This window comes from Pituophis catenifer, unplaced genomic scaffold (genome assembly GCF_029215685.1).
Source record: "Pituophis catenifer annectens isolate HBS135680 unplaced genomic scaffold, rPitCat1.0.hap2 SCAF_3, whole genome shotgun sequence".
Classification (NCBI taxonomy): Eukaryota; Metazoa; Chordata; class Lepidosauria; order Squamata; family Colubridae; genus Pituophis; species Pituophis catenifer.
In genome coordinates this window covers 159,450,581-159,477,324 of record NW_027256883.1, presented here as the reverse complement: position 1 = coordinate 159,477,324, position 26,744 = coordinate 159,450,581, and the positions used below count along the sequence as shown (strand labels likewise).

General features: G+C 38.2%; 1 protein-coding gene across 3 annotated transcripts in view; it reads left to right on the top strand.

Annotated features, from left to right (window-relative positions):
- RNF220 (ring finger protein 220) overlaps positions 1 to 26,744 on the top strand; it is a 335,380-nt gene that overhangs the window by 115,164 nt on the left and 193,472 nt on the right. The window contains exon 2 of one of the 3 annotated variants that reach the window (XM_070941405.1): positions 3,777 to 3,851. The exons of the other annotated variants lie outside the window; for them this stretch is intronic. Within the exon in view, the coding sequence (XP_070797506.1) occupies positions 3,777 to 3,851 (75 nt within the window). The remainder of the gene's footprint in view (positions 1 to 3,776; positions 3,852 to 26,744) is intronic. 3 annotated transcript variants of the gene reach the window in all.

Here is a 26,744-nt window from a genome sequence, read left to right as displayed (position 1 = left end):
CCTTATGCCTATACAGTGAGAAACTGTCACCATTCTCTATACTGAAGATCAGGAATTCTACAATTTGATTACTAACAGAACTGATCTGTTGGAGGATGCTTTTAATTCAGAATAAGCAGACAGAGCTTATAAACATCTTTTTAGGGCTATGTGGTCTGAATCAAACAACACCTTTGGAAGTAATTCAGACATACCAGTTGGATTCTTATGTTAGGACAAGGTTTAGGTATATAGCGAAATAATCTGGTTATTTTAGATTATGCCTATATGACTCCTATTATAAGTCATGCTATTTGAATAATCCTCAGTCCTGACCTTGACTTGTTTTTCTTCACATAGTAATGTAGTAGCTTTGTGTGACAAATTCATATTTGCAAAACCTGATGCAGCAGGACTGCAATTGAAATTGCAGACTTGCAATTCATTAAGAGCACCTCACTGAAGCCCAAACTACACTGAACTAAGCTCATTTCTACTGAGGTGTTTCTTCCAAACAAAAAAGACCGTAGTGGATAGAGTCCCTTCATTGCTGTCTAAACTGCTGTGAGTTATGGTTTTCTCCAGCCTTTAATTATACAGTCAGCCCCAATTGCCTCTTCCTAACAAGGCTGACAGGCCAATCTCTCAAGAGCCCTTAATGTGTTATCATCTCTTGCTGGGTGACCTCATATTTCTAACTGCTCCAAGCAGCAAGGGAGGGAGGGAGGAAGGAAAAGTGTCATCGTCTCTTTTCCCATCTCCTGTAAGCCCACATCCCCAAGCTCATCTATTCAGGCAAAGATCAGCCCATCCATCACTTCCCCGTTTGGGCTATTAGATGATTAAAGGCATTTTTTATAATATTTGGATGAGTTTTCAAAGCTTCTTGAAAGTGTCTGATTAATACTCATTTAACCCCTTCCTGATCAGGATGTAGATCAGCAGGTTAGAAAGTTATGCATGGACAAAGACTGCAAGATGTATCTACTTTTTGAAGGATCTTGTTCCATTGGTTCATACGCAGCATTTTGACAAGGTGTGATTCATGTTCCTGGGACACCTGCAGGAAACAGTTCTTCCTAGTGGTTTGTGAGGTTTTAACGGTTCTGGGGGAACAGGAAATGGGACCTTGGTTTGTTATGCAACAGGCTGTGCACATGTATAGTAGTATAGTGTCTGGAAATGATTCCTAAGTTGCTCTTAACAGCAGTGGGACTGTATGGATAACAATTCTGTGACCTAGCAAGAATATCAGCCATTGATGGGTGCATCGTGGAATGTTGGCATATCACGTTCATCTGTATGTTTGTCTATATTGTACTACTAGATCAATCTGTAGAAGAACAATATCAGAACCTCATTAACCTTTGTCTCTTTCAGTTGTATAAACCTAGCAAACTGTATCTTGTATAGGCAGGTTTTGGCCATTGTTCAGCACCTGAATCATACAGTATCTCTTTCAGGTTTGATTTGTTTTGCTTGGTTTAGTCTGAATTACTATAAACCATTCATTTCCTCAATTAAAGTATCCTAATAGCACTTGCAACCAATACATTATTTCTAAAGGCAAAGCTGGTAAATTAGGCCAGCTCAGATTTTTTGTATGTTAGCTAATGAATTAATGAATTATGGATATTTACATACTGCCCACATCATAAGATACTAGGTGGTTTATAGTAATAAATGCCAAAAAGATAAATCAGCCACAGTCCAAAAACAAAGAAATTAATTGGGTTAAGAAACAAATTCTTCTCAAGCCAAAACAACAACAAACTTCACATAAAAATGGCAGCCCAGATTCAAACCCTCCCCCCAAATCTCAGAAAACAATGTTAACAAATCATGACTCTCATATTCATGTTTAAACAAAACAGCCTTAATAGTCATACAGAAGTTCAATGCTGGAATAATTTACTTTGAATATTGCTTCAAATGTATTGAGAATTGTTTTTACAATTATAGAGGACCTGAGAATGTTTAAAATATTCCATTCTGATTTATTTCTAACTAATGTTCTTGACAATTAATGTAATTTTTGCAAGTTAAATAATGAAATATTTTACTTCCAGGGCCCAGTTTCTACACTGGATAAAGTTTTCAAGAGATTAGCTGTACATTAATCAATACTTTTTGTTTTTATTTATGTAGGATAAGATGAAGTGGTTTAAGTAGAATATTCAGATTTACATTACTTTTTAAAGTTAAGGGCATATAGCTAGTGTATCAAACATGCCAAATTATTGTCTCTTTCTTCCCTTATATTGTTTAAGGAAACAGTACCAAACTGAAGAAGCAATGGGGAAAGTTAGTATTAATCTTACAAAACATAGATATTTAATGTAACCTTGAAGGATGTAAAAATTTCAATTAAAACATAAATGTATTAATTTGATTGATCAGGAGAATTCTGTTGAATGATATGTTAGAAGCTGAAAGACAGGAAGATTAGAGAGGGGATGGTAAAAGCATGAAAATAGGCAAAAAAGACTAATTGTCCTGGTCTGCTAGAACTTCCGAAGGTTCTATTTGATTTGTAGACTGTTTATAAAATGTTCTTTGCAATGAGCAAGCTAGGATTCTCATCAGGTCAAGTTTTATACTGAATTTCAAGCATGAGTTATGTGTGAACAAACAACGTTCATTAAGGCACTTTGCCAGAGATACTTCAGTAATTAAAAATCTTTGAGAAACAAAATATGAACTGAATTCAAATCGGTTTGTAAAACTGTAAACATGTCTGATCTTTTAAGAGGGTGAGTAGCTGATTAATAGCTGTTGCTCTGGAAAGTAATAGAGCCATGTTGATATAGTGATTAAAGCAGTGGTTCTCAACCATTTTTTCACCCCGGACCCCCTTTTATGCCCACAGATCATGGCCATGGACCACCAAGACTTAACCCAAGGTTTAAATCATAATATTTCTCCAAGCCTTCGCTGACCCCCTGTAATGACATCACAGCTCCCCCCCCCCAAGGGATCTGTGAACCACAGGTTGAGAACCACATTGGATTTGGACACGGAAAGATCCAGATTCAGATCTACCTTTAACCCTGGAAGTTCAATCAATGCTTTTGAGCCAGTCATTTGCAGACTGACCCATCCTATCTTGTGGAAGAAAATGGGAGGAGGATGTAGATAATCTTCCTTGGACTCCTGACAGAAGAAAATATATAAAGCAAATAAATAAATATAGTCTCAAGCTTGCCTACATATGAAAATGTGATGCCCGTTCAGTGAAGTGGTTTAATAGCATTTAGCTTTCTTTAAATTGATTCTACAGTAAAACATTACAGTGCTTTGGGAATAACATAGAAAAGTTACACTGATGTGTGCAAAGGTGTGAAAGTAACACCTGTCTACATCTCCAAATAAAACAATCTTCTGTGGGATTGTGGGGCCAGCAGCTTTAAAGAGTTGTATATAGATGCTGTATTTATGCTTCTGCATATTTTTGAAATACTGTGCAGCATTATTCTACAGTTCAACATATAAGACTTGTACATTATTTCTACATTCCTCTTTCCTAATCTCATTATATCGTATGAGGTTCCTTGTGAGAAAATATTAGGTATCAGGATCTATAAAAAAACACTGTTTACAGCAGTTCTTTTTGTGTGTTCTTTATAAGACTAAAGCTGCAGCTTTTGATATCTAATCCCATGATGGTAACTAAATTTGGAAAATATCTACTGTTAAATGTCACTTGCTCAGCTATAGTAGTCAGTTGATTGATTGTCTTTCTTCTGATGGTGATTGTCATATCTCATAATCTCAATTTCTTGTCAATTGATTGCCAGATAGAAGCGACAGCCAAGGAGGGCCACCAGTGTCCGTGGGGGCCAGCCAGCGCATGGCGTTAACTTTCCCCCTCTGTAAGTGTTTATTTATTTTTATTACTGTTGGGGATATTTTGGAAAAACAGTAGAAGCATCATCAATTTGCGTAGATGATATTAGGGCAATAATAAAAAATATAGTTAAGGCATAAAAAGATACTAACAATATATTTAAAGTATTACTACTAACCTGTACTATAGCATTTGATTGAAAACTGCTGGGAACAAATCTGTCATTGTTTTATCAAGGGCAGTTAATACTGTATATCCTTAGTTTAAGGAAAAAGTTTCATTATAAGCAGAAGTGGGTAGTTGCTAAAAGTTATGGATGAAAATCAGTTAAAAATTGTCCTTAGAATACTAGATGAGAAATGAAAATGAAACAGTCATTTTCGTTGGGTTGGACAAATGTTTCATTCTGGATCTTTCAGTAATCATTAATAAATGTCAGTAAGATTATGTACCTGCTCTGCAAAAGTTGTAGCTCATATCTCTAATGTCATGTTTCCGAGTAATGGGCCCAATCAATCCAGGACTCCGAGGCTGTGGTTTTTCTCAAAGATCCATTTTATTGGGTACATCATATTGGCACATTTGAATGTATTTTGGTATTTTGGTATCTTTTTGTTGTCCTTTTTCATTGCTAGCCATCAAAATTGTCTTCACGCCAGATGCCATGTCTTGAGGAATCCAAAGTGACTGGCTTGCTTGGAGTCGGTAGTCGGAGCCTTGACATTAAGCCACATTTGAACATGCCTATATTATATACTCAATAAAATGGATTTTTGAGAAAAACCACAACCTCAGAGTCCTGGATTGATTGGGCCCATTACTTGGAACCATGACATCTAAATTATGAACACCTCTATTAGCATTGTGTGGTATAGAATAAGAATTTTACTGTAATACCTGGCTTGTTGAAAAATATTTCTAAATTTTAGGGGGAAAAGGATACTTTATATAGGAATTACTAGCATAGCATAGAAAAGCCCCTCCTCTTTTTTTCCTGTTCCATATTTCTTTGCTTCTACTGCAAATTAACCTTTGTTGTTATTGTTGTATTTCCATTGTTCAGATATTCTAAATGACTCATGGGCTATAATCAGTTCAAATAATATATATTGGCCCTATTCATATGATATGATTAATTATATCATGAATTTATTTATATTTCATATTTCTAAACCATCCTTCTTCCTCAAAGAGAGGCTATACAATATAATATAATTGATAAGTAAAGTGTCATTAAAAATTAACATTAACATTAAAGTTTGGTATGTATGTAGCATCCCTGTGTGTGTGTTGGGGGTGGTGTTGGTTCATACAAGCTATCTAACCCAGGTTGATAACTTACTTAAATAACTGAAAGACTGCTAGATTTTTCCTCAAATAGACAAACTGTACTTGGGGCTCAACTCAATTATTAATTTAGTCAATTAATTCCCCTCTGTTATGAGCCTAGCGTCTGGGCAATTAGATGATTCTTTTCCTGTGAAAAGGGGATCTCTCCAGGAACTCCCACCTCTGTCTCAGTTTTCACCACCCTCAGATCACAGAGGTGATGAAAAAAGGACAGAAAGAAATAACTGTGGTTAAATCCATGAGTCTGTCAGTGGCAGTGCCAATTGTGGTCACACACTAGAGAATTTTTTTAGGTCCATGGGGAGATTTAAAAAAAAAAAAAAGCCAGTGCAGATTTTTAAAATTACAGATGTATGGTGTGTTTTTTTTAAAGCAGGGCCTGTGGACAGAGTGACAATCTTCCAGCCTCTTTTGTGGCAACTGGAAGGAATTTTTTTTTAAAGTTTTGTATGACAGAAACAGCTATCCTAGTCTATTTCAATGTATGTCTGCTGACTAGGGGAAGAAATAACTGGATGTTGTATATTACCAAAACACAGTTAAATTCTATTACTATGATCCTTTGAAATGCATAATTTTCTTTTTGACCATCTGGAATTTTCTCAGCATTTTCTTGATAGTTAAAAATACAATCTGAAATTGTGAGTAAAAGCCTTATGACTTTCACTGATACTCAATTTAAAATACTATCCACTCGTCTTGGATGTTATAAAATTTACTGTCACATCTACCAGTCGGAAGCCTGCTTGTGTTGCCTCTGCTTCCAGTTACTTCAGTCTTTTGACTTTCTTCCTTGGTAATGGCTAAGATACCCTAATAGGTTTTGTACACCTTGAGACTGCCCTTGGATGTGGTTGAAATAAGACAAAGTAGTACTATAATACTCTGCATTGATGACTTAAGGCTGTCTTGGGCTGAATCCACAGAATTGGCATACTGTCACCCCGATGGAGCTGGTAAGAAACCAACATGCATCCAAAGTGCACCCACAGTACACTCAAAGCTAGAGTTCTCTTTACTGCTGACTCATATATGAACAATAAGAGATGTGATTGGCAGTTTGATTTGGAGTTTGGCTAATAATATTAGCCACTTCATACAAGGCCATCATCAATTGGCATGCTATACTTTTAGATGTGCTGTTGATGACATAGGCCAAGTAGGCAAACCCTCACCTTTCAAAGTATCCCTAACCACTTCAAAAATAACTTAAAAAGGAGAACAAGCCCATTGTCAGATAAAACAAGAATGGATGGTGTGTGCAATGGTCAGCGACTGAAAAGAAGGGGAGATTCAGGACCCCAGTGACAGAGCCACTAGGCACTTTGTTATAGCAAATGGCCTCCCCTCTTCTCATCAATGCACCCTACATTGTTGCATGGAGAAACTCAAGCAATAATATAATGGAAAACATCATTTGAGTAGCTAAGTGCCTAAACATGGCCTCTGGCCGAAACTTGCTCAGGGGAGTGTTGTTAGGGCATTCTCATGCTAGAGAAAGATGTGTGGATGTGTCTTTATATATGGCTAGAAACAAGATGAAAAGGGTGCCATAGGAACATAGCAGAATGAAGATGCTGGGGGAGCATTATTTTTGTACTGTAATTAGGCCAGTCAAAGGCCTTTAATGCATATAATATTTTGGGCAATTGTATAGACAACTTTGAAATCTAGTAATATACAAATATAGTAGAAATTGGGTACGCTTCCTGTTTAGTGGACTACATACTAACCAATGAGGTGAAATGATTGGATGAGTAGTTGTGATTGATTACTCCATCACCTATTCCCGTGGCAGGTTTTAATATGTGTGTCCCATTCTTCTCTATCTCCCCACCACCATCACTTTACTGACAAGCATATAGAGGAAGAAAGTAGATGACCTTCGGCATGTTTATTGACACTCCCAGAGTTCATACTGCAATTCTACAATCTTTTCCTGAGATTATTAAAAATTAATTGATCGCTTTTATATCTCTCTATGGTGCCCGACACTGCCATGAGAGGGGCCAAGAGGAGGAGGGTGTGTGCAGGCGGAGCAAACACGCTGATAAATGTTAATTACTCTTTTATGGCCCTTGTCAAATTCCAAAGCAAGTCATAAATTCATTAAACTCTAACGGATTAAGCACATGCAGCTTATTTAACCACCATAAACAAGATCATTTGGATGTTGGTTTTCCCTTTTTTATTGCTTCAGCAGCAAAAAAAAGGAGAAAAAGTAGACTTGAGAGTTCTTGATAGGTCTGAAAAGTTGTTGTTGGTTAATATTTAGTTGCTGCTGCCTTTATTATTATGGCTTGCAATATATGAAATTATTTTCTTATTGCATGCTTTTAAACTGTATGCACCCTGAATGATACAAACTGAATTGCTGATGGTCTCTGTACAATATTGTATTGGTCTCCCCATAGGGAAAAAAATGTATTGTTGAAAAAAAATAGTTCAAGTTCTTTGACACTGAAGAGTTTTCCAGTTTTTTGGGGGAGGTAAAAAAAAAATGGGTCCAGCACAAAATAATAAATATTTTCTTTTGTATCTTCCCCATCATTACAGAGGTTATAATATCAATCTCATATTATGACAATGCTGGAAAAAACATTGTTTCCTTCCAAAACAACGGAGCAGTTTCTGTTTGAATGAGCTGTATGTAGAGACAGGACACTGAATGGGATTAATAGGTGGGATCTTAGGTTTTGGGCATCTATGCTAGCAACTTTTCATTATCTTTCATATCCATGTGAGTGGCAAAACACACAAGGAAACTGTAGTTAATTATACCATGTTTCCCCCAAAATAAGACCCTGTCTTATATTTTTTTGAACCCTGAAATAAGCACTTGGCCTTATTGCCATGCGCTCAAAGGCCTGATTGGGCTTATTATCAGGGGATGTCTTATTTTGGGGGAAACAGGGTAGTTTACTGTCCAACTTGGGAGTCCATGTTAATGGCTACTGGCAAAGACAATCAAAGAGCCACCAGTAGATCATTGAGAAATAAAATAAGTTGGTTTATATACCAGTACAGATTCCAGCTTGAAGAAGTTGCATTTTCATCTTTCAGAAAGTCTTGCTGTGTTCGAATTGGCTCAGAATCAGCAACTTACAGAATTGAAATCGGATCAAGTTTTAACTGATACTTATTTGCAAATACCATATGCATATATAATGAGCTTGCCACACTATAGAAGACTTGGGGGGAAAAAAAGCTCAGGTATAAATGCCTCAAAGTGCTACAGTACTTTGGAAGATCATTATGGTGATTAAATATTTGCCCCTGACAATCAGGACTGACTAGTTCTATGATGGCAAACCTTTGGCACATGTGCCAGAGGTGGCACACAGAGCCCGCTCTGTGGACACATACACTGTTGTCAGCTGCTCTTTTGGTTTCCAGCGTGTGCATGCACACCGGCTAGTTGGGCTTCATGCATGCCGGAGTGCTGGAAACCTGAAGGCCAGCTGACTGATATGCATGCACGCACCGGGTTTCTGGCATGCTGAAGACCAACTGGCCAACGCGCATGTGCATGCCGGAAACTGGAAGCCCAGGTGGCCAGCACGCGCATGTGCACTGGCCACCTGGTCTTCGGGTTTCTGGGGCGGCGCTCCAATTTGGGCACTTGGTGCTGAAAAGGTTCACCATCACTGGACTAGTTGGACCTCCTGGATAGGAAGTTTCCTGTTTGGATTGAAAGCCTGCTTGAACAGCTAATTTTTCCTGACTTTGGTGGACTTTTTCTTTCTGTTCCTTGGCTGTGATTCCCTGGCTCAAGTCTGCTCAACTAGCCTCAGACTACTATCTATCATGCAGCCTTGAGAGTGTGAACATTCCTTCTTTGACATTTTCTTTTAATTAGTTCAAAATATTTATATAGGTACCTATTTACCGTGTTTCCCCGAAAATAAGACCCTGTCTTATATTTTTTTGAACTCTGAAATAAGCGCTTGGCTTAATTGCCATGCACTCAAAAGCCTGATTGGGCTTATTATCAGGGGATGTCTTATTTTGGGGAAAACAGGGTACCATTATTTTATTCTTCTGACGTAGCACTTCAGTGTAGAAGTATTTATTTAGATTGTTACACTCCTAAACCAGAGAATGGTTGCAAAACATTTTTCCCCTTAGAAGAAATGAAAATCTTTTTTCTTTTTATTGAATTCTGTCATTTTTTTAAAAAAAAACAGTAACTATTCCTTACACATCTGATATGTTGTCCTTGCCCATTATGTTCTATTGACCTGTTTATGAGATATCATATTACTAACATTAATTAGAGATTAGAGCATGTATAGCATTACAACTAAAACAACAAGGTATTTTTAATTGTCTGGCAAAATGTTGGAACTGTCAGTGAAATCAGATGGCCTTTTCATTTGAGTCATAGGTGGGAGGATCTAGTTGTAAGTAGAATCGGATGTAACATAGTGAATAAAGGACTGAATTATGAATTGAGTTACCTTCTGTTCAGGCATCTGAGTTTTATGTTAACTGACTGATGAATTTAAGTAATGTTCCTTTCTTGCAGTCTCAGACCCTTTTGGGCTGCTTACTATTGCTTTTTCCAGTATTGGAAAGAGAACGTTTTAACTAAATGTATATGCTTTTGCTACTTTTAGAATGATAAGTATTACTATATTACTGATATTAGAATGATAAATATTACTATATTCCACTTCAGTATATCTTGAACCCAGAAAATTTCCTCAAGCCCAGAGACACGGTGAGATCTCTGATTATTTTGTGTCACTGCTAAATAATCAGCAATCCCATGGTCTCAATTCTCAGTGCTTTGATTTTTCCTTGCTTTTTGCCACCAAAATCTGTCCCCATGTATGATGAATGTACAGGCACAGGGGTGGGCCGTCAAGGGTTAATGGAGGAAATGTGCCTTGTGCTCAGCGGTAGCTAACAGCCACCAGCTAATAACTTTATGGCTTTCAAAGCAAAGCATTTATCATGCTGAAGTTTGTTTATGCACTGGTTATACAACACATTATGGCAGATCTGTGTTGGGCTGATAAATTCTAGATGACAAGCAAGGCTACTGAGTGGGACTTTCACAGTCCAAAAGACCAGTAGCTTTTTCCTGAACTCTACTTCTAAGATAAGGCTGTTTTTTCCCTCCTTTGTTTGGTAGGGACAAAACATACGGTAGATTTGGGGCGATTTTTTTTTTAATCAACAGAAATAAAAGGGCATATATCAAATTAATTATTTGGAGAAAGGGGTTACTAGTGGGATTCACAATTCTGTCTTGTAAATTTGATCAGGAGTGGGAGATAAGCAAGACTGCACAAGTCTACTGAATACAAAGCAAGATATAAGAAAGAAAGGAAAATGCTTAGATCTGTTACAGTGTTTAAGTAGCATGATTATTGACAGTGTACGTTCTTCGCGATAAAAATATTTGACCAAAGAAAATGCAGATTGAATAAAGCTGTTTTTCCAAACACATGCATTTCTATCTGGCAGTGTGCTATTTTTATAGAATGTCTTCCTATTTCCCCCCGTCTTTCTACAGAATTCTGTTAAGAAGGGAAAGAAAGATGAGGGAACTGCCTAAGTTTTTAAAATTGCCAATGCTAGGAATTCTCTCTCTGGAAGCATTAATAGGAAAGTGGCATATAAATAAATAATAAAACAGTACACTGGGATAACTCGGAAATCTCTTGTCAGAAAAGCTGTTACCAGTTTCATACTGAAATTCCCATGTCCTCATGTGCTCTTTGAAAATAATCACAGTACTAAAAAAAAAGTCAAAGAATATGTGTTTAATGGTGCATTTCAAATCTATCTTGTTGCTAAGATTCAGTATAAGCAAGAGCTATGAGTGACACATTTGTAGTGGGCTAGGTAGTGTATTCTGACACTGGAAAAGCTTTTAAGCCAATGTTTAGATCATTTTTGTTTAAAAGAAGCCAGATATTTTTACTTGCCTGCAAAACAAGGTTGTGTCATTCCATTAAGTGACACTGCCTGGTTCAACACTTTCTGGGCAATGATCAGAAATTCTCTCTGAGTGTAGCAAATGCATCAGTGAGTTGAAAGATGGACATGGTGAAGTGTTCCCCCAAATAAATATGCATGTTCACTTTGTCTAGCTTCTACAAATTGTAGTTCTCACCATGAATCACCGTGTCTCTTACAGAATTTATAAATGGTTAGCCTTATATGGGATATTTGTGTGCAGGAATAAAGGGAGGAAAAGCAGAATTGTGTCATCAAACTTGCGTGTGTGTGTGTGTACATACATTCAGAGAGAGAGGGAGGGAGGGAGGGATGGAGGGGAGAGAGAGAGACAGAGAGAGAGAGGGAGAGAGCACTAAATGAGGAGTCTGTGTGTGTAGCTATTGCTTCTCAACAACAATTGGGACCAGCCACTCCATTGCTAAGTGCTACAGTCACTAAGCAGAAAACCACATGACTCTGTTGGCATTACAATGTCGTTGGCTATTTGGTCATTGAGCAAGTCACTATGGTTGCTAAATGAAACTTCACATGATTGTGACTTGTGATTTTGCTTCTGCATTCTCTATTAATTCTGCTTTTTGCAAGCTGGTTGAGAAGCATGCAAATGGTGACTCTGTGACCGCAGGACACTATAATGCTCTTAAATGCCAGGACTGGTCGCAAAGCTGGGTTTTTTTTACACCATTATAAATTCATACGTCACTAAGTGAGGCAATTGGTAAGCAAGGATTACTTGTAACATCTAAGAAATAAAGCATGAATGTTACAGTGTTCTTCAGGAATTTGCCTTCTATTTTCTAGAATAATAAACGCATGCATATGTATCAGTTCTATTCACAGTGAAGAAGGCAGTAGAAGCAATACATTTTCTGTGTTAAGTAATCCTGAATGGATGGAGAATTAATCTGGTGCATTATGAATTGTACTATTAAGGTCCTTGACCTTATCTACATCAGTAAATGAGAATCAAAAGGACCATATTTGTAGATTTGGTATCACATGATTCTTGTATGTTGATTGTTCTGTCACAGCTTCTATTACAGTGTAGACTTAAGTGGCTTGTGTGTAGATTCAGGACAATCAATTAATATATTACATATACCTTTATAATTGTACACCTAGGAATTTTTCATTTAACAAATTTGATACTAACATTTGCACATGTATGTTTACTAATACATAAGACTTCTATATTACGTGTCTGTAATTTATATCTTTTGCTTTGCATATGCATTATACTTCTGTATTTGTGTCTTAGTGTTCTTAATTTCCACTCATGCTAATGCACGTGGAATGGGCACATGAACCATCACCTATCCTGACAAAGTGTCCGTAATGGGCTTGTCAGTTGGTGTTCTAGTCTTCATATGTGAGTGCCAGCCCTGCAGGCTGTAAATCCTGCTGCCCAGCTGAGGAGGTTCAGCGGTTTATTGCTCAAGGCCAGGCTCATGAATCAGGCAGAGGTGTCGGAAAGCGCATTAACTCGTAGCCTTTGCTCAGCTGCTGTGTGGTTCCAGGAGGGGCCGCCTGTGGCAGCGATTAAAGGCAGCACCTTCCCCTTTCGGTTTTATGGTAAGAGGAAAGCAGTAAATTAGAGACCCTGAGGCTTTAGGGCAGGCTTTGCCCTGACATAACTACCTGCTGCTGCTCTGATAACTAGTAAGTCCTAGTGTAGTTCTGCATCGGGAACTTCAGAAGCCTTCTAGTTGCGTAAGCCAGGAAATCAGCAATACAAATGTGATGATGTATAGCAACTTTTCTTGGATATGTTCTGGTACATAGGAACCTTTTCCTGCAGAGTTGTGTACAATTCTGCATCCTGCCATATCCTAGAACTAAATGGTAAGGACTATTTTTCCAGGACAACTTCTGTTGTTCATTAATTCTCCATTATAGGAAACATTACAGGGCCAGCCGAGAACATTTTTATTGCCTGAGGCAAGCATACATGGTAATCCCTTCCTCTAACCTAACACATGGTACCCTAAAGTTATTTGGGTACACAAGACAAACTTCAAAAATATCTCTCCCAGTTTCCAACAATGCTAACGTTTTGTTCCTTCTTCATGACTCTTGCAGTCTTCAGCAAAATGTACTAATCTATAGATCGGGGTGAAATCCAGCAGGTTATGACAGGTTCTGGAGAACCAGTAGCGGAAATTTTGAGCAGTTTGGAGAACCCGCAAATACCACCTCTGGCTGGCCCCAGAGTGGGGTGGGAATGGAGATTTTGCAATATCCTTCCCCCAGGAGTGGGGAAGGAATGGAGATTTTGCAGTATCCTTCCCCTGCCACAGCCACCAAGCCACGCCCACCAAGCCACGCCCACAGAACAAGTAGTAAAAAAATTTGGATTTCATCACTGCTATAGGTGTATTAAACATATACAATTATGGAAAAAAATCTTTGACAGCATGAACAAATGCAGTTTTTTTTTTACAAAATCAGTTCCTTCTATAGGGTATCCAGGCATACATGTTTGTGTATACAGGTAGCTCTCCACTTACAACAGTTCGTTTAGTGACTATTTGAAGTTACAAAGGCACTGAAAATGATGATTATTTTTCACAATTATTATTGATGATTATTTTTCACAATTACAACCGTTGCAGAATCTCCATGATCACATGATCAAAATTCAGATGCTTCAGAAGCTGACTCATATTTATGATGGTTGCAGTGTCCTGGGGTCATGTGATCACTTTTTGTGACCTTCTGACAAGTAAAGTCAATAGGGAAGCCAGATTCACTTAACAACTGTGTTATTAATTTAACAACTGCTGTAATTCACTTAAAAACTGTGGCAAGAAAGGTCATAAAATGGGAAAAAATTCACTTAAGAAATGTCTCAAGGTGTGCCCACAATTATATGCTCGAAGTCCTTTTTTCATGACACGCATTAAAAAGGGCTGGAGCTTTGATTACCTGGTTGGTGGCTGCCACCTAGATTTTTTTGCCCCTCCTTCCTGCAATGCAGTTTCCCTGTCTAATTACCCCATCAGCCCTAGATGTAATCATCTGTTCCGTCATTTTCTTTTCTTTCTATGATATAAAATTTTGCAAAGGAAAAAATAGAATTGGTTTACCTAGATACAAATAAAAATTGTCCCTATACAACTTATCCCAAGTATCAAATTACCAGAAGCATGATGATGTGTCCATTTATGCTCACTGTACAATTTGAAATAGAAACTTGACAAGGCACAAACAAGTGTTCACCAACCAATTCGGTGTCCATTCATTTCTAATAAAAGACAAATGCTTTTTAAAATGTTACTGTTTTTATACAAAAATTTACCCCTCATAGATAGGTTTTGTTACTACGTAGAAATGTAAAAAGTGCTATTTTGGTTATTCTCTAGCAGACAAAATTGTAATTTAAAGGTTGTTCCATTTCTACATTAATTGAACATACAGGGCAGAAAAGGATTAATGAAACTATTCACACAGCCAACATTGTTTGCCCATATTGAAAATTCATTGACATAAATTCAGAGCTGATACAATCTTCAGTAATTGTCCGCAATATTGTTCTATCATATCACCAAATAGAGAGGGCAGATTATTGTAAATTACAGTATAGATATGGACCTTGTTGATAGCATTGTTATAGGAACATGGATGAAATGGAAGATAGCAGAAAATGGAGACAATTTTTTAGAAAAGTTGTTCACATTTCTTACAATGAGGATGCCTACCATTTACAATCTGCCTTCGTTATTAAATGTGATCAGCCATTAGAGTTGATTTCCACTTGACAAATTACTATAGATGATATACTGTTGATGATACATGCTATATGAAGATTTGAAGGATTGATGGCTTTGTCATAAAAATGACCTATTGTGTGGGGTTTTGTATTATACAACAGAATTAATTAGTTTATCACAAAAATAGTTCCCTATATGGGACTAAGACATTGTAGAATAAGACACAACAATGCTTTAAAGATTGCTCATCAAATAAGTGTCATTCGAGTGTATTGCATTTTAGACTTTATTTACAATAGGCTTTATTTAAAATTGTTTCCCATATCAAAATGTAAATAAAGCCTTTTTATCATTCACTGACTCTTGAATTTTGTGAATCTTTGAAATATTATTAATAGTTAATTCCTATTAGCCAATGCAATAGGAAATACATGAGAACAGTGACTGTTCTGTGATATCACAATTCTGCCATTGGTGGAGCCAGCACAAGGCAATCTCTGCCCCAAAGAGCCAGTATTAAAAAATACGCTATATTACTAAGGTTGAAACCAATGTTAAAGAAGCTGTTGTCATTTGCTATCTTTTTATCCCTGTTGCAATAGTATATTAGATATTACTAAACACTAAGGATAAAAAGATAGCATGACACGTTTTCTCAGTTCTTGTTTCTAATATCTAATGCAGCAATCCTATGTGCACTGTGATTACATGACATTATGTAGTATTTTATACTAGACTGGTATCTCCCAGTTGGATATTCTCCAGATGTGTTTGGACTACATTTTATTTATTTTCTTATTTATTAATTAATATACAACGATTTTGATACTATCTGTTCTTAAAATTGCCAGCCAGTATGTATTCAGGAATTCTAGAAATTGTGATCTCAACATTATCTAGAGCAGTGTTGGCGAACCTTTTCGGCACCGAGTGTGTGTGCCGGAAACTGGAAGAGCATCTTCCCGGTGCGCATGTGCGTGCTGGAAAGATGATCTTCTGGTTTCCAGTGAACACATGCACACCAGCCAGCTGGTCTTCACATGTGCATACGTGCTGGAAACCGGAAGAGCAGCCACCCAGCACGCGCATGCTTGTGCGCATGTAGACCAGCTGGCCGGCATGCCGGAACCTGTAAGAGCAACTGGCGACAACTTGCGTGCCCGGAGAGATGGCTCTGCGTGCCACTTCCAGCACACGTGCCATAGGTTCACCATCAGGGATCTAGAGGATCCAGATTAGGGAAGGTTGGTTTTGACTTTACCAGAAAAAAAAGAAGAATATCTCTGATGACATCTCTTAGGCATTATTTTGTTGGCTAGAATATTTGAAGAGGTTTTTCAGATCTCCTGATACTATTATCTGTTGCATCAGATTATGCTACAAAAGGGTTTGTCTTAAATCCCCTAGCATTACTGTAAGATATTGCCAAGAAAAAGGAGAGTTTTTTGGATTGCTTGCCTTTTGGCCTAGAAAGACAGCAGTCTTTTTCCTCTCATACCTTTTTATGACTCTGGGTATAATTAACTCAAGCCATAAAATTTTTTAGAATCCAAATAGATATAATTAACATTTAATGTCACTGGTTTTTTTGTGGATAGTTAAGACTATTAAGAAGTAAGTATTGATTGAAGAGGTGAAACAGATGTTTCAGTTATTGGATCAGGACGTCAGAAGCAGGAGAGGAGCCAAGAAACTGATCTAGTGACATTTCTATTCTTTCTAGAGAATAATATTCTAGGAAGAAGATGGAAATATAGGACAAAAATAGTATTTTGGTGAGATGCTTTGCTTAGCCTTTGGGAAGGCAATGCACAAGCAAAGTGAATGAATGAATGAATAAGTAAATAAATAAACAAGAAAGCGTGCCACCCTAGCAGACAAGAAGGTATTCATTCCCCCTTCTTCCCACCTCAGAATGAGTTCATACATGCATGCATGATTTATAACTGGTTACCAAATCAAATATAAGTAGTCCTTGACTTATGACCACAATCTAGACTGGAATTTCAGTCATAAGCCAAGGCACTCATGTGACCGGACCCAATTTTATGATCATTTTTATGGTGGTTGTTAAACAGTGCAGTCATAAGTTTAAATCCATTTTCCCATTGCCATAAACTGGCAAAAAAACATTGCAATTCGTAATGTAACTGTGAGAAGCTATAACCAGTTGCCTAGCATCCAAAATGCAGTTATGTGACTGCAGCGGGGGTTACCACAACATTTAACAATGGCTACAATTTTATGAGTCATAACTACAAAGTTATGAGGCCATGTAACTCCAACAGTCATTAAATGGTCATAAGTTGTAATGTATCTGTAATGACTTATAGATAAATGTTCACAAATAAAACTCCAAAGTAAGACCTGTATATTACTGACAGTACAGTGGTTTTCAGGATGTAGTTCATGTATTAATAGCAAATTATTAAATATTGTAAAATAAACAGGCAAAAACTAAATTATTTACTATGTGTGAGAGCCAGATGTAAGTGGAACTATACCGATTTCACAGCCTGTGTGTAAACTTCTGGATGACCCACACAAGAGCTTGTTAATTTATCAATTTCAGTCTTGAAGAAGTGAGAACTTAGGATTGTTGATTTTCTTGTCCTTCACAATACAGGTAGTCCTCAATTTATGACTATAATCGAGCCCAACATTTCTGTTGTTAAGTGAAACATTTGTTTAGTGAATTTTGCCCCATTTTACGACTTTTCTTGCCACAGTTATTAAGTGAATCACTGCATTCGTTAGTTAGTTAAAAGGGTTGCAAAAGGTGATCTCATGATCCTGGGACACTGCAACTGTCATAAATATGAGTCAGTTGCCAAGCGTCCAAATTTTGATCATATGACCACGGGGATGCTATAACAGTCATAAGTGTGAAAAACAGTCATAAGTCACTTTTTTCAGTGCCATGGTAACTTTGAACAGTCACTAAATAAATTGTTGTAGTCTTTGATATGATAACTTTTGAAAATATGAATGAAACAAAATTTCAAAACCAGAAAGACATACAAGAATGCATGTTATTTTAATTTCTTTTTAAAAATACATACTGTTCTCCTATGATTGCATTACATATTATTATCCTGGATCTAGATTACTGTAATTTCCACTTTTCCTTAAAGCCAGTATGAATAATTTAGCCGGTTTTCTCCTGATCTCAGTATTTTGCATAGTGATTCCAAGCTGTGATTCTCTGAGTCTACTGCTAGTCTGTCTGTATTCCCAGAAGATATATTAGCTTTAATGGTGAAGGAAATCCTTTCAGCCAGTTTCCAGTTGCCATAATTTAGATCAACAACCATATAAAGCCATCCCTCTCCTGTCTCTCAGCAGAGTTTGTTTAATCAGTTCAGTTAATCATAAAATTAACAAGCTAGGGGAGCATGATGCTCTCTAGAATGTTTTGACTACAGTTTACATAATTCTGGATTATTGATATGTTTTAATCCAACACATTTTTAATTGCAGGACAGCATTCTCACATATAATGTTAACTTTATATATCTATCCTGTTCAAATTCTTTCTAGAATAGGGATTCATAATAGCAATAGCACTTAGATTTATATACCGCTTTACAGCCCTCTCTAAGCAGTTTACAGTAGTAGCATATTGCCCCCAACAATCTGAGTCCTCATTTTACCATGGAAGGATGGTAGGCCTTGAGCCGGTGAGTCAGTGGAATTAGCCTGCAGTACTGCATTCTAACCACTGCACCACCACAGCTCTTGTTTTCTGCCATGGTTATCTTTGGATAGTCCAGACCCCTTCTCAGGAAAATATATTTAAATGCATGAAATAAAATACACGGATAAGGATTATTACAATATACACACTTTTGTATTTTATAGTAAATTTTATTAAAAGTTACAAATAAAAGATAAAAAAATAAAATAAAAAATAAAAAACAGAAAACAGAAAACAGAAAAAAAACTGAAAGAAATATATAAAGAAATGGAATAGTATGTGAGAATGACTTTAAGTGACATGGGGAACAGATGCTGTCTAGGAAATGATCAAACAAAAGAGGGAAGAGCCCCCAATGGCTCAGAGGTCAGAGGAAGAAGGATCTGCCCTAATTGATCAGGCAATTAAAAGTAACAGCGGGAGATCTGTACCTTCTGATTTGCAACATTCCATTCCCAAACTGCGATTTCAGGATAAAAATGGCTACTCCCTCATCTCCCAGAGCTGTATATCCTCTGGAGACCACTTTCTTGCAGTCTCCTTGTGAGGACGTATTGTATGGAGCCCTTGTGGGCAGTCTCATGTCCTTTCCTTGTCTGGAGAAGAATTATAAAGAGATAGCAGAACAATCTTCAATTCACCATTTCTTCCCCAGAAGTTTCACAATGTACATGCCTTCAGAGAAAAAAGTACCTCACATAATCAGATGTTTTCCAGGTTTACTTTTCAAGGGTATAATAATTTTAAATAGTAAGATTTAACAAATATTTTTGAGTCTAAATTACTCTTTTTTTTTTTTTTTTGGCTTACATTCATTATTGAATGAAAAGCTAAATTCAGTTAGAGTTAGTGAAAATAAAATTGTAATTCTTTCCCCATCTATATTCATGGAAACTATCAGTGGACCTCAGATTAAGCACCCTGATCAAGATTAATTCTTTTTTATTTAAATTTATGTCCCTCATATTAAATCTAGGAACAGTTTTGCAAAGTTTTGGATAAGAATAAAAAGTGTACATATAGTTCTCGACTTAACCACCATAATGGTGTCTGCTTTAGTTCTCTTATGTGTATTCATGAACACTACTCTCTGTTTAGAATACTTTTACTCATATCTATTAAACCGGGTGTCGACAATCTGCTGCTCTAGAGCTGCATGCGGCTCTTTCACTCTTTTGCTGCAGCTCCCTGTGACCCTATCATGGCAGAGAGATGAAAGAGCTATCACCTTGTCACCTTAGTGCGAGAGCGAAGCAACCCTGTACTTGCCTTTGTGCAGCAACAGGATTCCGCCTGGTACATTTGCTGTTGCCGCCAGCAAAGAGGGCTGGGAGAGAACGGCGGGGGCAGATATTGCGTGGTGGGGGCCATCCGCCAAGCCTGGCCTTCCTCCTCCCTCGTCAGTGGGGCCAAGAGAAAAAAGGGAGTGGCATGGGGAAGCGCTCACCTCCCTGGCTGAGCGCTGAACACAAAAGCCCAGCAGGGGGAGGCTGGCCCGGTAGAAGCGCCCCCATTGGGGAGTCGGATGGTGGAGAGGCCTGGCCCGGCTCTCGCAGCTGTCCTGTTGTTTGGCACCTCCAACACAAACTGCCACCTTTGAAATGTGCTGCACTTTTGAGGAAGCCGGGCTGTGATGGCTGGGGCCATGGGGGGGGGGGGGCAGCGGAGGCATCAGGACTGCTTCCCCCCTTCCTCAGCAAGCCGGGCCTGGAGGAGGGCGGAGAGTTGCAGGCTGAGCACTGGAGGGTCACCCCAACACGCATTTCCAGTGTGCTCCTCTGTCCCAAAGTGGGATTGAGTGGAGGGTAGGTGCAGGAGGAGGGTAGGAGGGCTTCAGAGAAGCCTGGCTGGCTTTCTTTTTGGTGGGGGGTGGGGGGAAGACCCAATATCCCCTCCATGGCCTGCCTGCTGCTCTCTCAGCGCTTTGCGCAGCACAGTGAGAGCACACTTCACAATGGGGGAGACTGAGTCCCCTCCTCCTCCTGGAGCCCATTCCCTGCCCCACTCGCCTCTGGAAACTCTCTCTCTCGGGGCGGAGAGCAAGTTGCGCATCCAGCACCAACAAAGCTGGAAGTAGCTGCCCGCTATTTCCTGCTGCAGTCAGGCAGAGAGAGAGAGAGAGAGAGAGAGAGAGAGAGAGAGAGAGAGAGAGAGAGAGAGAAAGGAAGAAAAAAAAAGAGAGAAAGAGACAGAGAAAGAGAAAGAGAGAGACATAGAGTGGGGGGAAAGAGAGAGATGAGAGAGAGAGGGAGATAGAGAGGGAGAAAGAAAGATGGGAAAAAGGGAGGGAGAGAGAGAGAGGGAGAAAGAGATGGGAGAGAGAGAGAGATGAGAGGGAGGGAAGGAGAGGGAGATACAGAGGGAGAAAGAGAGATGGGACAGGGAGTGAGAGAGAGAGAAAGAGATGGGAGGGAGGGAGAGGGAGAAAGAGAAAGAGAGAGACATAGAGTGGAGGGAAAGAGAGAGAGGGAGATAGAGAGGGAGAAAGAGATGGGAAAGAGGGAGGGAGAGAGAGAGAGGGGGGGAAAGAGATGGGAGAGAGAGAGAGATGAGAGGGAGGGAAGGAGAGGGAGATATAGAGGGAGAAAGAGAGAGATGGGACAGGGAGTGAGAGAGAGAGAGAGAGAGAAAGAGATGGGAGGGAAGGAGGGAAGGAGGGAGAGGGAGAAAGAGAAAGATGGGAGAAAGGGAGAGATGGGAAGAGAGAGAGAGAGAGACCTGTTTCCCATAGAAAAGAAAACACCTTGAGCCACAAAATCTAGGTAGGCATGGCTCGGGGGGGGGGGGGTGTTGTCATGTGACTGGGAGTGAGTGAGTGACGTCGAGTTGGCCACGCCCACCCAGATTTTGTGGCTCCCAGTATTTTGTTTTCTGTGGGAAACGGGTCCAAATGGCTCTTTGAGTGTTTAAGGTTGCAGACTCCTGTATTAAATCTTCCCATTTCTCTTAGCTTTACAGATGCAAAGCATATAATACCCATTTTAATTTATTTCATTTCATTTGTTAATTTCTACTGTCTTATGATTTATTAACCTGAATCCAATCCTCTTGGCCCTGGCTTATTTCCATGAAAAAAAACCCCATGATTCTTAGGATGATTTTTCTACTAATTCTACTAGAGATGTGCTAGACTGGATTTAAAAAATAAGACAGTGGCAGGACACCACATTTTATATCTTCTACTGCTGGGAGCAAGGTCTCAGTGCCCTGAATTGATTGGGTAGCTGGTGCTGATGGACAGCATGTCTGGTCAACAGAGCTGAAACTAGCAAACACAAAGAAAAAGGTTGTATTGACTTTAATAAATAAAAACAGTGGCATGCTGTGCTAGTGCTAAGGCAGGGACGTTAACCCTGCATCAAGCAGCTTCTGTCATCTCATCAGCAGCTGACACCATTGTACTATCTCTGGATTTACCCCACATGGCCTGGATAGCACACAGCTCCCTTTGTCTAACCATACATAGCTCTTGATTGTTCAAGAGAGTCCCGCTTTGGATGGATTTGTGTTCCTTGTACTAAGATCATCATGTTAAAGAGGAAGGAAAAGTTCTTGGCATCAGCCTGTTGATATGTCAGTAAAATTTTGCCATATTTTCTCACATCTTTTTTTTAAAAAAGCTATTGCCATTGAATTATGATTTATTAAATTCATTAACAGTATTCCCTCCTTGCCTAGTTTTCCTCTCCTGGCAAAAGCAAGTGACATTCTTTTTCAGGTTTTGGATATAAGAGTAAAATGTGTACCAAAAACAGTCAAGTAAGGGCATTATTACAACTATCAGGTACTACTTACTGCTGTGTAACATATCATAGCTCTGTAAATTGTAATAGAAATAGGTATACCGCTCGATCATTTCTTTCTCCATATCATGCAAGATACTTATATGTCTCTTTTGGTAGGAAAAAAAATGAAATTGCAAGGCAAAATTGGAAAATTTAGCAAAAGCATAGAGGTCCCACAATATCTTGCGAAGTTTCTTTGTAAAGTTAGCACATCTCATGTGAGGTGTTTGAGGCAAATGTAGACTGCATTTTTTAAGGTGATTGTGAAGTGGAGAGATGGAAAGAGTACTCAATATGGCCATATTGAGGGATCACAGATATTAATTTCTTTGAAGAATCTCAGCAAAAACAACAAGCACCCAACTTCAAAAATCTCTGTGTTGTTAAAATGTCCATCCATATTTGGGGAAGAGAATATAACTGCCTGTTGAGTGGTAGCAGCAGACAGAAGCAATATTTGGAGTGTTATCCACTAACTGAATTCGGTTAATTTGTAGTTAATTTGGTGTCTGGGTTTGTACAAGGTTAGACATGTTTGACTATGGCTCTGCATGTTGTGAGAACCAGCCAGTATAGTCAAGTTGAGGGTTCAGGATGTTGTAAGAATACTGTAAGATAATGAATTAATTAAATAATCATGCTTCAGACAATTATGAATTAGTGTAATATGTCAATATAGGCAGTTAGATTAGTTCTACCAGTACTAATCCTCTAGCGGCCTGTTTTTCTTTATCTGAGACTGTGGTATAGAAAATAATTTTTGAATAAATATTTCAAAATTTGTAGTTTTCTCTGGTCCTGTTAATGTTAATGGATGATCTTTCCTAATGGGCTTGCACAGGGGCTTGTGAGTACTTAACTTCGGAAGAGAAGGTTTCATAAAACAGAGACTAAAAGAATGTGGATTTCTGTTGCAGTGGGACACCATTCCTTTCATAGAAATGAGTGTTATAATTGACACTGAAAAAGAATAGGGATTAATGGATTTACATAGCATGTCCAGTGTACACAGTTCTACAAAATTAAGGTATTATAGAAGAATTAGAAGAGAAATCCCAAGAAATTCCCACAGAATTCCAAGAAAAGCCCTTACTGGCTAAATTCACATGTCATACTAAGCCATTCAGGGGTTTAATTGGTTTTGGATTAATGTAATGTATCAATCCAGCCACTGTGATTTATAAACTACACTATATGGTTAAACATATATGTATCAGATATACGATGTATGATAGCTTGTTCAACAACACATGTTTTTAGCACAATATAAAAAGGAAGCCAAACTGAAAGAAAATGACTTTGCTGTTAATGGAAGCTCAATTTTAATTGAGCTAAATTGTTGTGAAGTATTGTTTCCAGCATTGTGATTGCTGGAAAAGGGTCTCAAGTACCTTAAGCCTATCAAGGGTCTGGTCTATTCAAACACTTCAACTGTTCTGGCTACTGTCTGCTGCTGATCTATAGTGGAGATAGATTAAAACTTCTTCAAACAGAATTTTAACCTACTCTAATTCTTTCAGAACAGGGCAAGCTTGAACAGAAAGATAATTTCCTCAGTGTATGTGAGGGAGAAGGGATGTAATTTCAATTCCCAGAGCAGTGAAAACATTGATTGTGTTTGTACCATAACACTAAATCATAAGCCATAGTTAACAATTACTGTGCTTGTATTTACACAGCATACTGAGTCAAAATATAGCTCATTGTGGCATAAACCTGATTTCTCAGTAAACCAAGAATCATCTGGTTTGTTTTTATAAATCACAGTTGCTTAGTGGTATATAGATTGAACTTTATTATTTAGCATGATATATATTGTGAACTTTGAATGGAGAAACAGTTTGCCTTGAACAGAATAATCCCTCTGGGATTAGATTAGAAGACTATATTCTCCAAAACTCTTTCATCATTGGTCTCACATCTTTTTCAGCATCAGAAATTTTATGAAAATGTATTATTGTCTGATATTTCTGTGGTTAATGGAGGTACAATCATATTGCAATGCTTCAGCCCAGAGGTGGGTTTCAGCAGGTTCTGATCAGTTCTGGAGAACCGGTAGTGGAAATTTTGAGTAGTTCAGAGAACCGGTAAATACCACCTCTGACTTGTCCCACCCCCATCTATTCTCTGCCTCCCGAGTCCCAGGTGATCAGGAGGAAATGGGGAGTTTGCAGTAAACTTCCCCTGGAGTGGGAAGGGAATGAAGATTTTACAGTATCCTTCCCCTGCCACGCCCACCAAGCCACACCCACAGAACCAGTAGTAAAAAAATTTGAAACCCACCACTGCTTCAGCCAGTAATGTTGCAGGTAAAATCTTCCAATCTGTGGCTTTCCTTTAAAGAATGGCATAGGGTGAGATTGAATGGGATGATCATGTATTCCTTTTGAAAATTCTTTACAAGCCAGAGTTACTTGTAACTTTGCTGTCATAGTTGAACTGACCTGTTTTCTGTTATGAGGAACTAATATCTTCACAATACAGTCCTTTTCTCCTGGCAATTGGAAGGTATTTGAGAACTTTATAATTATAATTACAATCCTGTGATATGGAGAGATAACAGAGGACGAAGTCAGAGTATACATGCATGTTTTGTGAATTCATCTTCAATTTGAATATTAGTCTTTAGTGAGTTTTTTACAAGTTTGTTGCCTCTTTGGGCTCACTACTTTTCAGCATCTTTATAAATGATCTCGATGAGGGAAAGGAAGGGAAGGGGAACTCATCAAATTTGCAGATAATACTAAACTGGGGGGAATAGCTAATACTTTTCTAATAGCTAATACTATTCAGAAGGATCTTGATAGACTTGAACTCTGGGCCCCATCCAACAAGATGCAATTCAGTGATGAGAAATATAAGGTCCTACAAATAGGCAAGAAAAACCAAATCCATAGAGATAAGAATAGGTGGTACCTGGTTCAACATTAGTAATTGTGAGAAGGATATGTAGATATCCTAGTAATCTACACCTAAGCATGAGCTAGCATAATCTTCCTTCTCTCCGGTCATATGACCCAAATGATACCATTTGTCATTTCATTACACAGAAGATCATAGAGATGCCTCCTGTAGTAGTTGTTGATAGGAAAGAGTTCAAGAAGCAATGCTCTGCATGCTTTCCCCACCATGATGGCAGCAGTTGACATGCTGCAAGGCATAATCCCTTAACTATATTATATCTTTATCTCCAAGAAGGAACCTCCTGCTCCCCTGTAGCACTGTTTGCAGCAAACAAGCAGTGATGCAAAGTGGCAACACATATACAATGACCTAATCATGGAAATACCTTGATTATGTATTTGCGTCAGAATGTCAAACACGTTGGCATCTGCCCCTTTTGAAAATTCACAGTGTTCTTAGATTCACAAGTTGTAAATACATTAGTGTATATTGAGCATTGTCTTTTTTTTAAAAAAAAAGAGTAATGTACAACAAATTAATGTCAGTAGGAGACCAGTGGAGGCTAAATTGTAGAAAGAGTTTTTCCTCTTTAGGGTGCAATATTAAGCTTCCTTGCCAGGGACTAAATCTTGCTGAAACAGTGGGATTTTCTTGAGATGGTATACATTTATGTATTTGTTTGTTCATTGGCTTTATATAACACCATTTTATCATAAACTATGGCAGCTTTGATGAGGAGATGTTTTTATGTTATCCACTCAACCCAAATCTTATGAGAAAATCTATCTGCCAGCCTGCCTGCCTGCCTGCCTATCATCTACCTATCTATCAAATTTTTATATCTCCCATCATACTTGTGTGCCTCTGGGTGGTTTACAGATAAAACAGTAAAATGATATAAAAACTATAGTTAAAAACAAAGTTAGAAAAACAAATTAAACTTATGGTAAGAGAATTTGATGAGCTCAAAGTTATCCCTCTGTTTGTGTGTGTGTGTACATGCATTCTCTATAGTCAAGAGTGGACTTCTCCAGCCATAGTCCAATAACTTGGCCACCACAATGAAAAGAATTAACAATGGATGGATGAGACTCCTGACAATGAGACTCCGAGAGACTCTGGTTCCAGGAAAGTGATTGCACAAGCCTTATTCTTATGTTGTCCTTAATATACCTTGGTTCACTTAAATGTTCAGTTTTTTGCTTTTTCAGAGGAGATCACCATCAATAGAACGCATGTGAATGCAACTATTTGGCATCATATTGAAATCCTTCAGAAATTTGAAGAGATTTTTGTGCTCTTATATAAGATCATAAAATCCTAGGATAAGATCAGAGAAATTTCATGATGGTTAGCAATCTTATAGGATGAAAGGCTGTTTGAGCATGCGGGGGTTATTGCTTGAGGGTCTAAAAAGATTTGCAATCCTTGCTCTAATCTTATATAGCAGGGTCTTTTTAAAAGGGATATTAAAGCACAGGAAGGGACATATGGGAGTT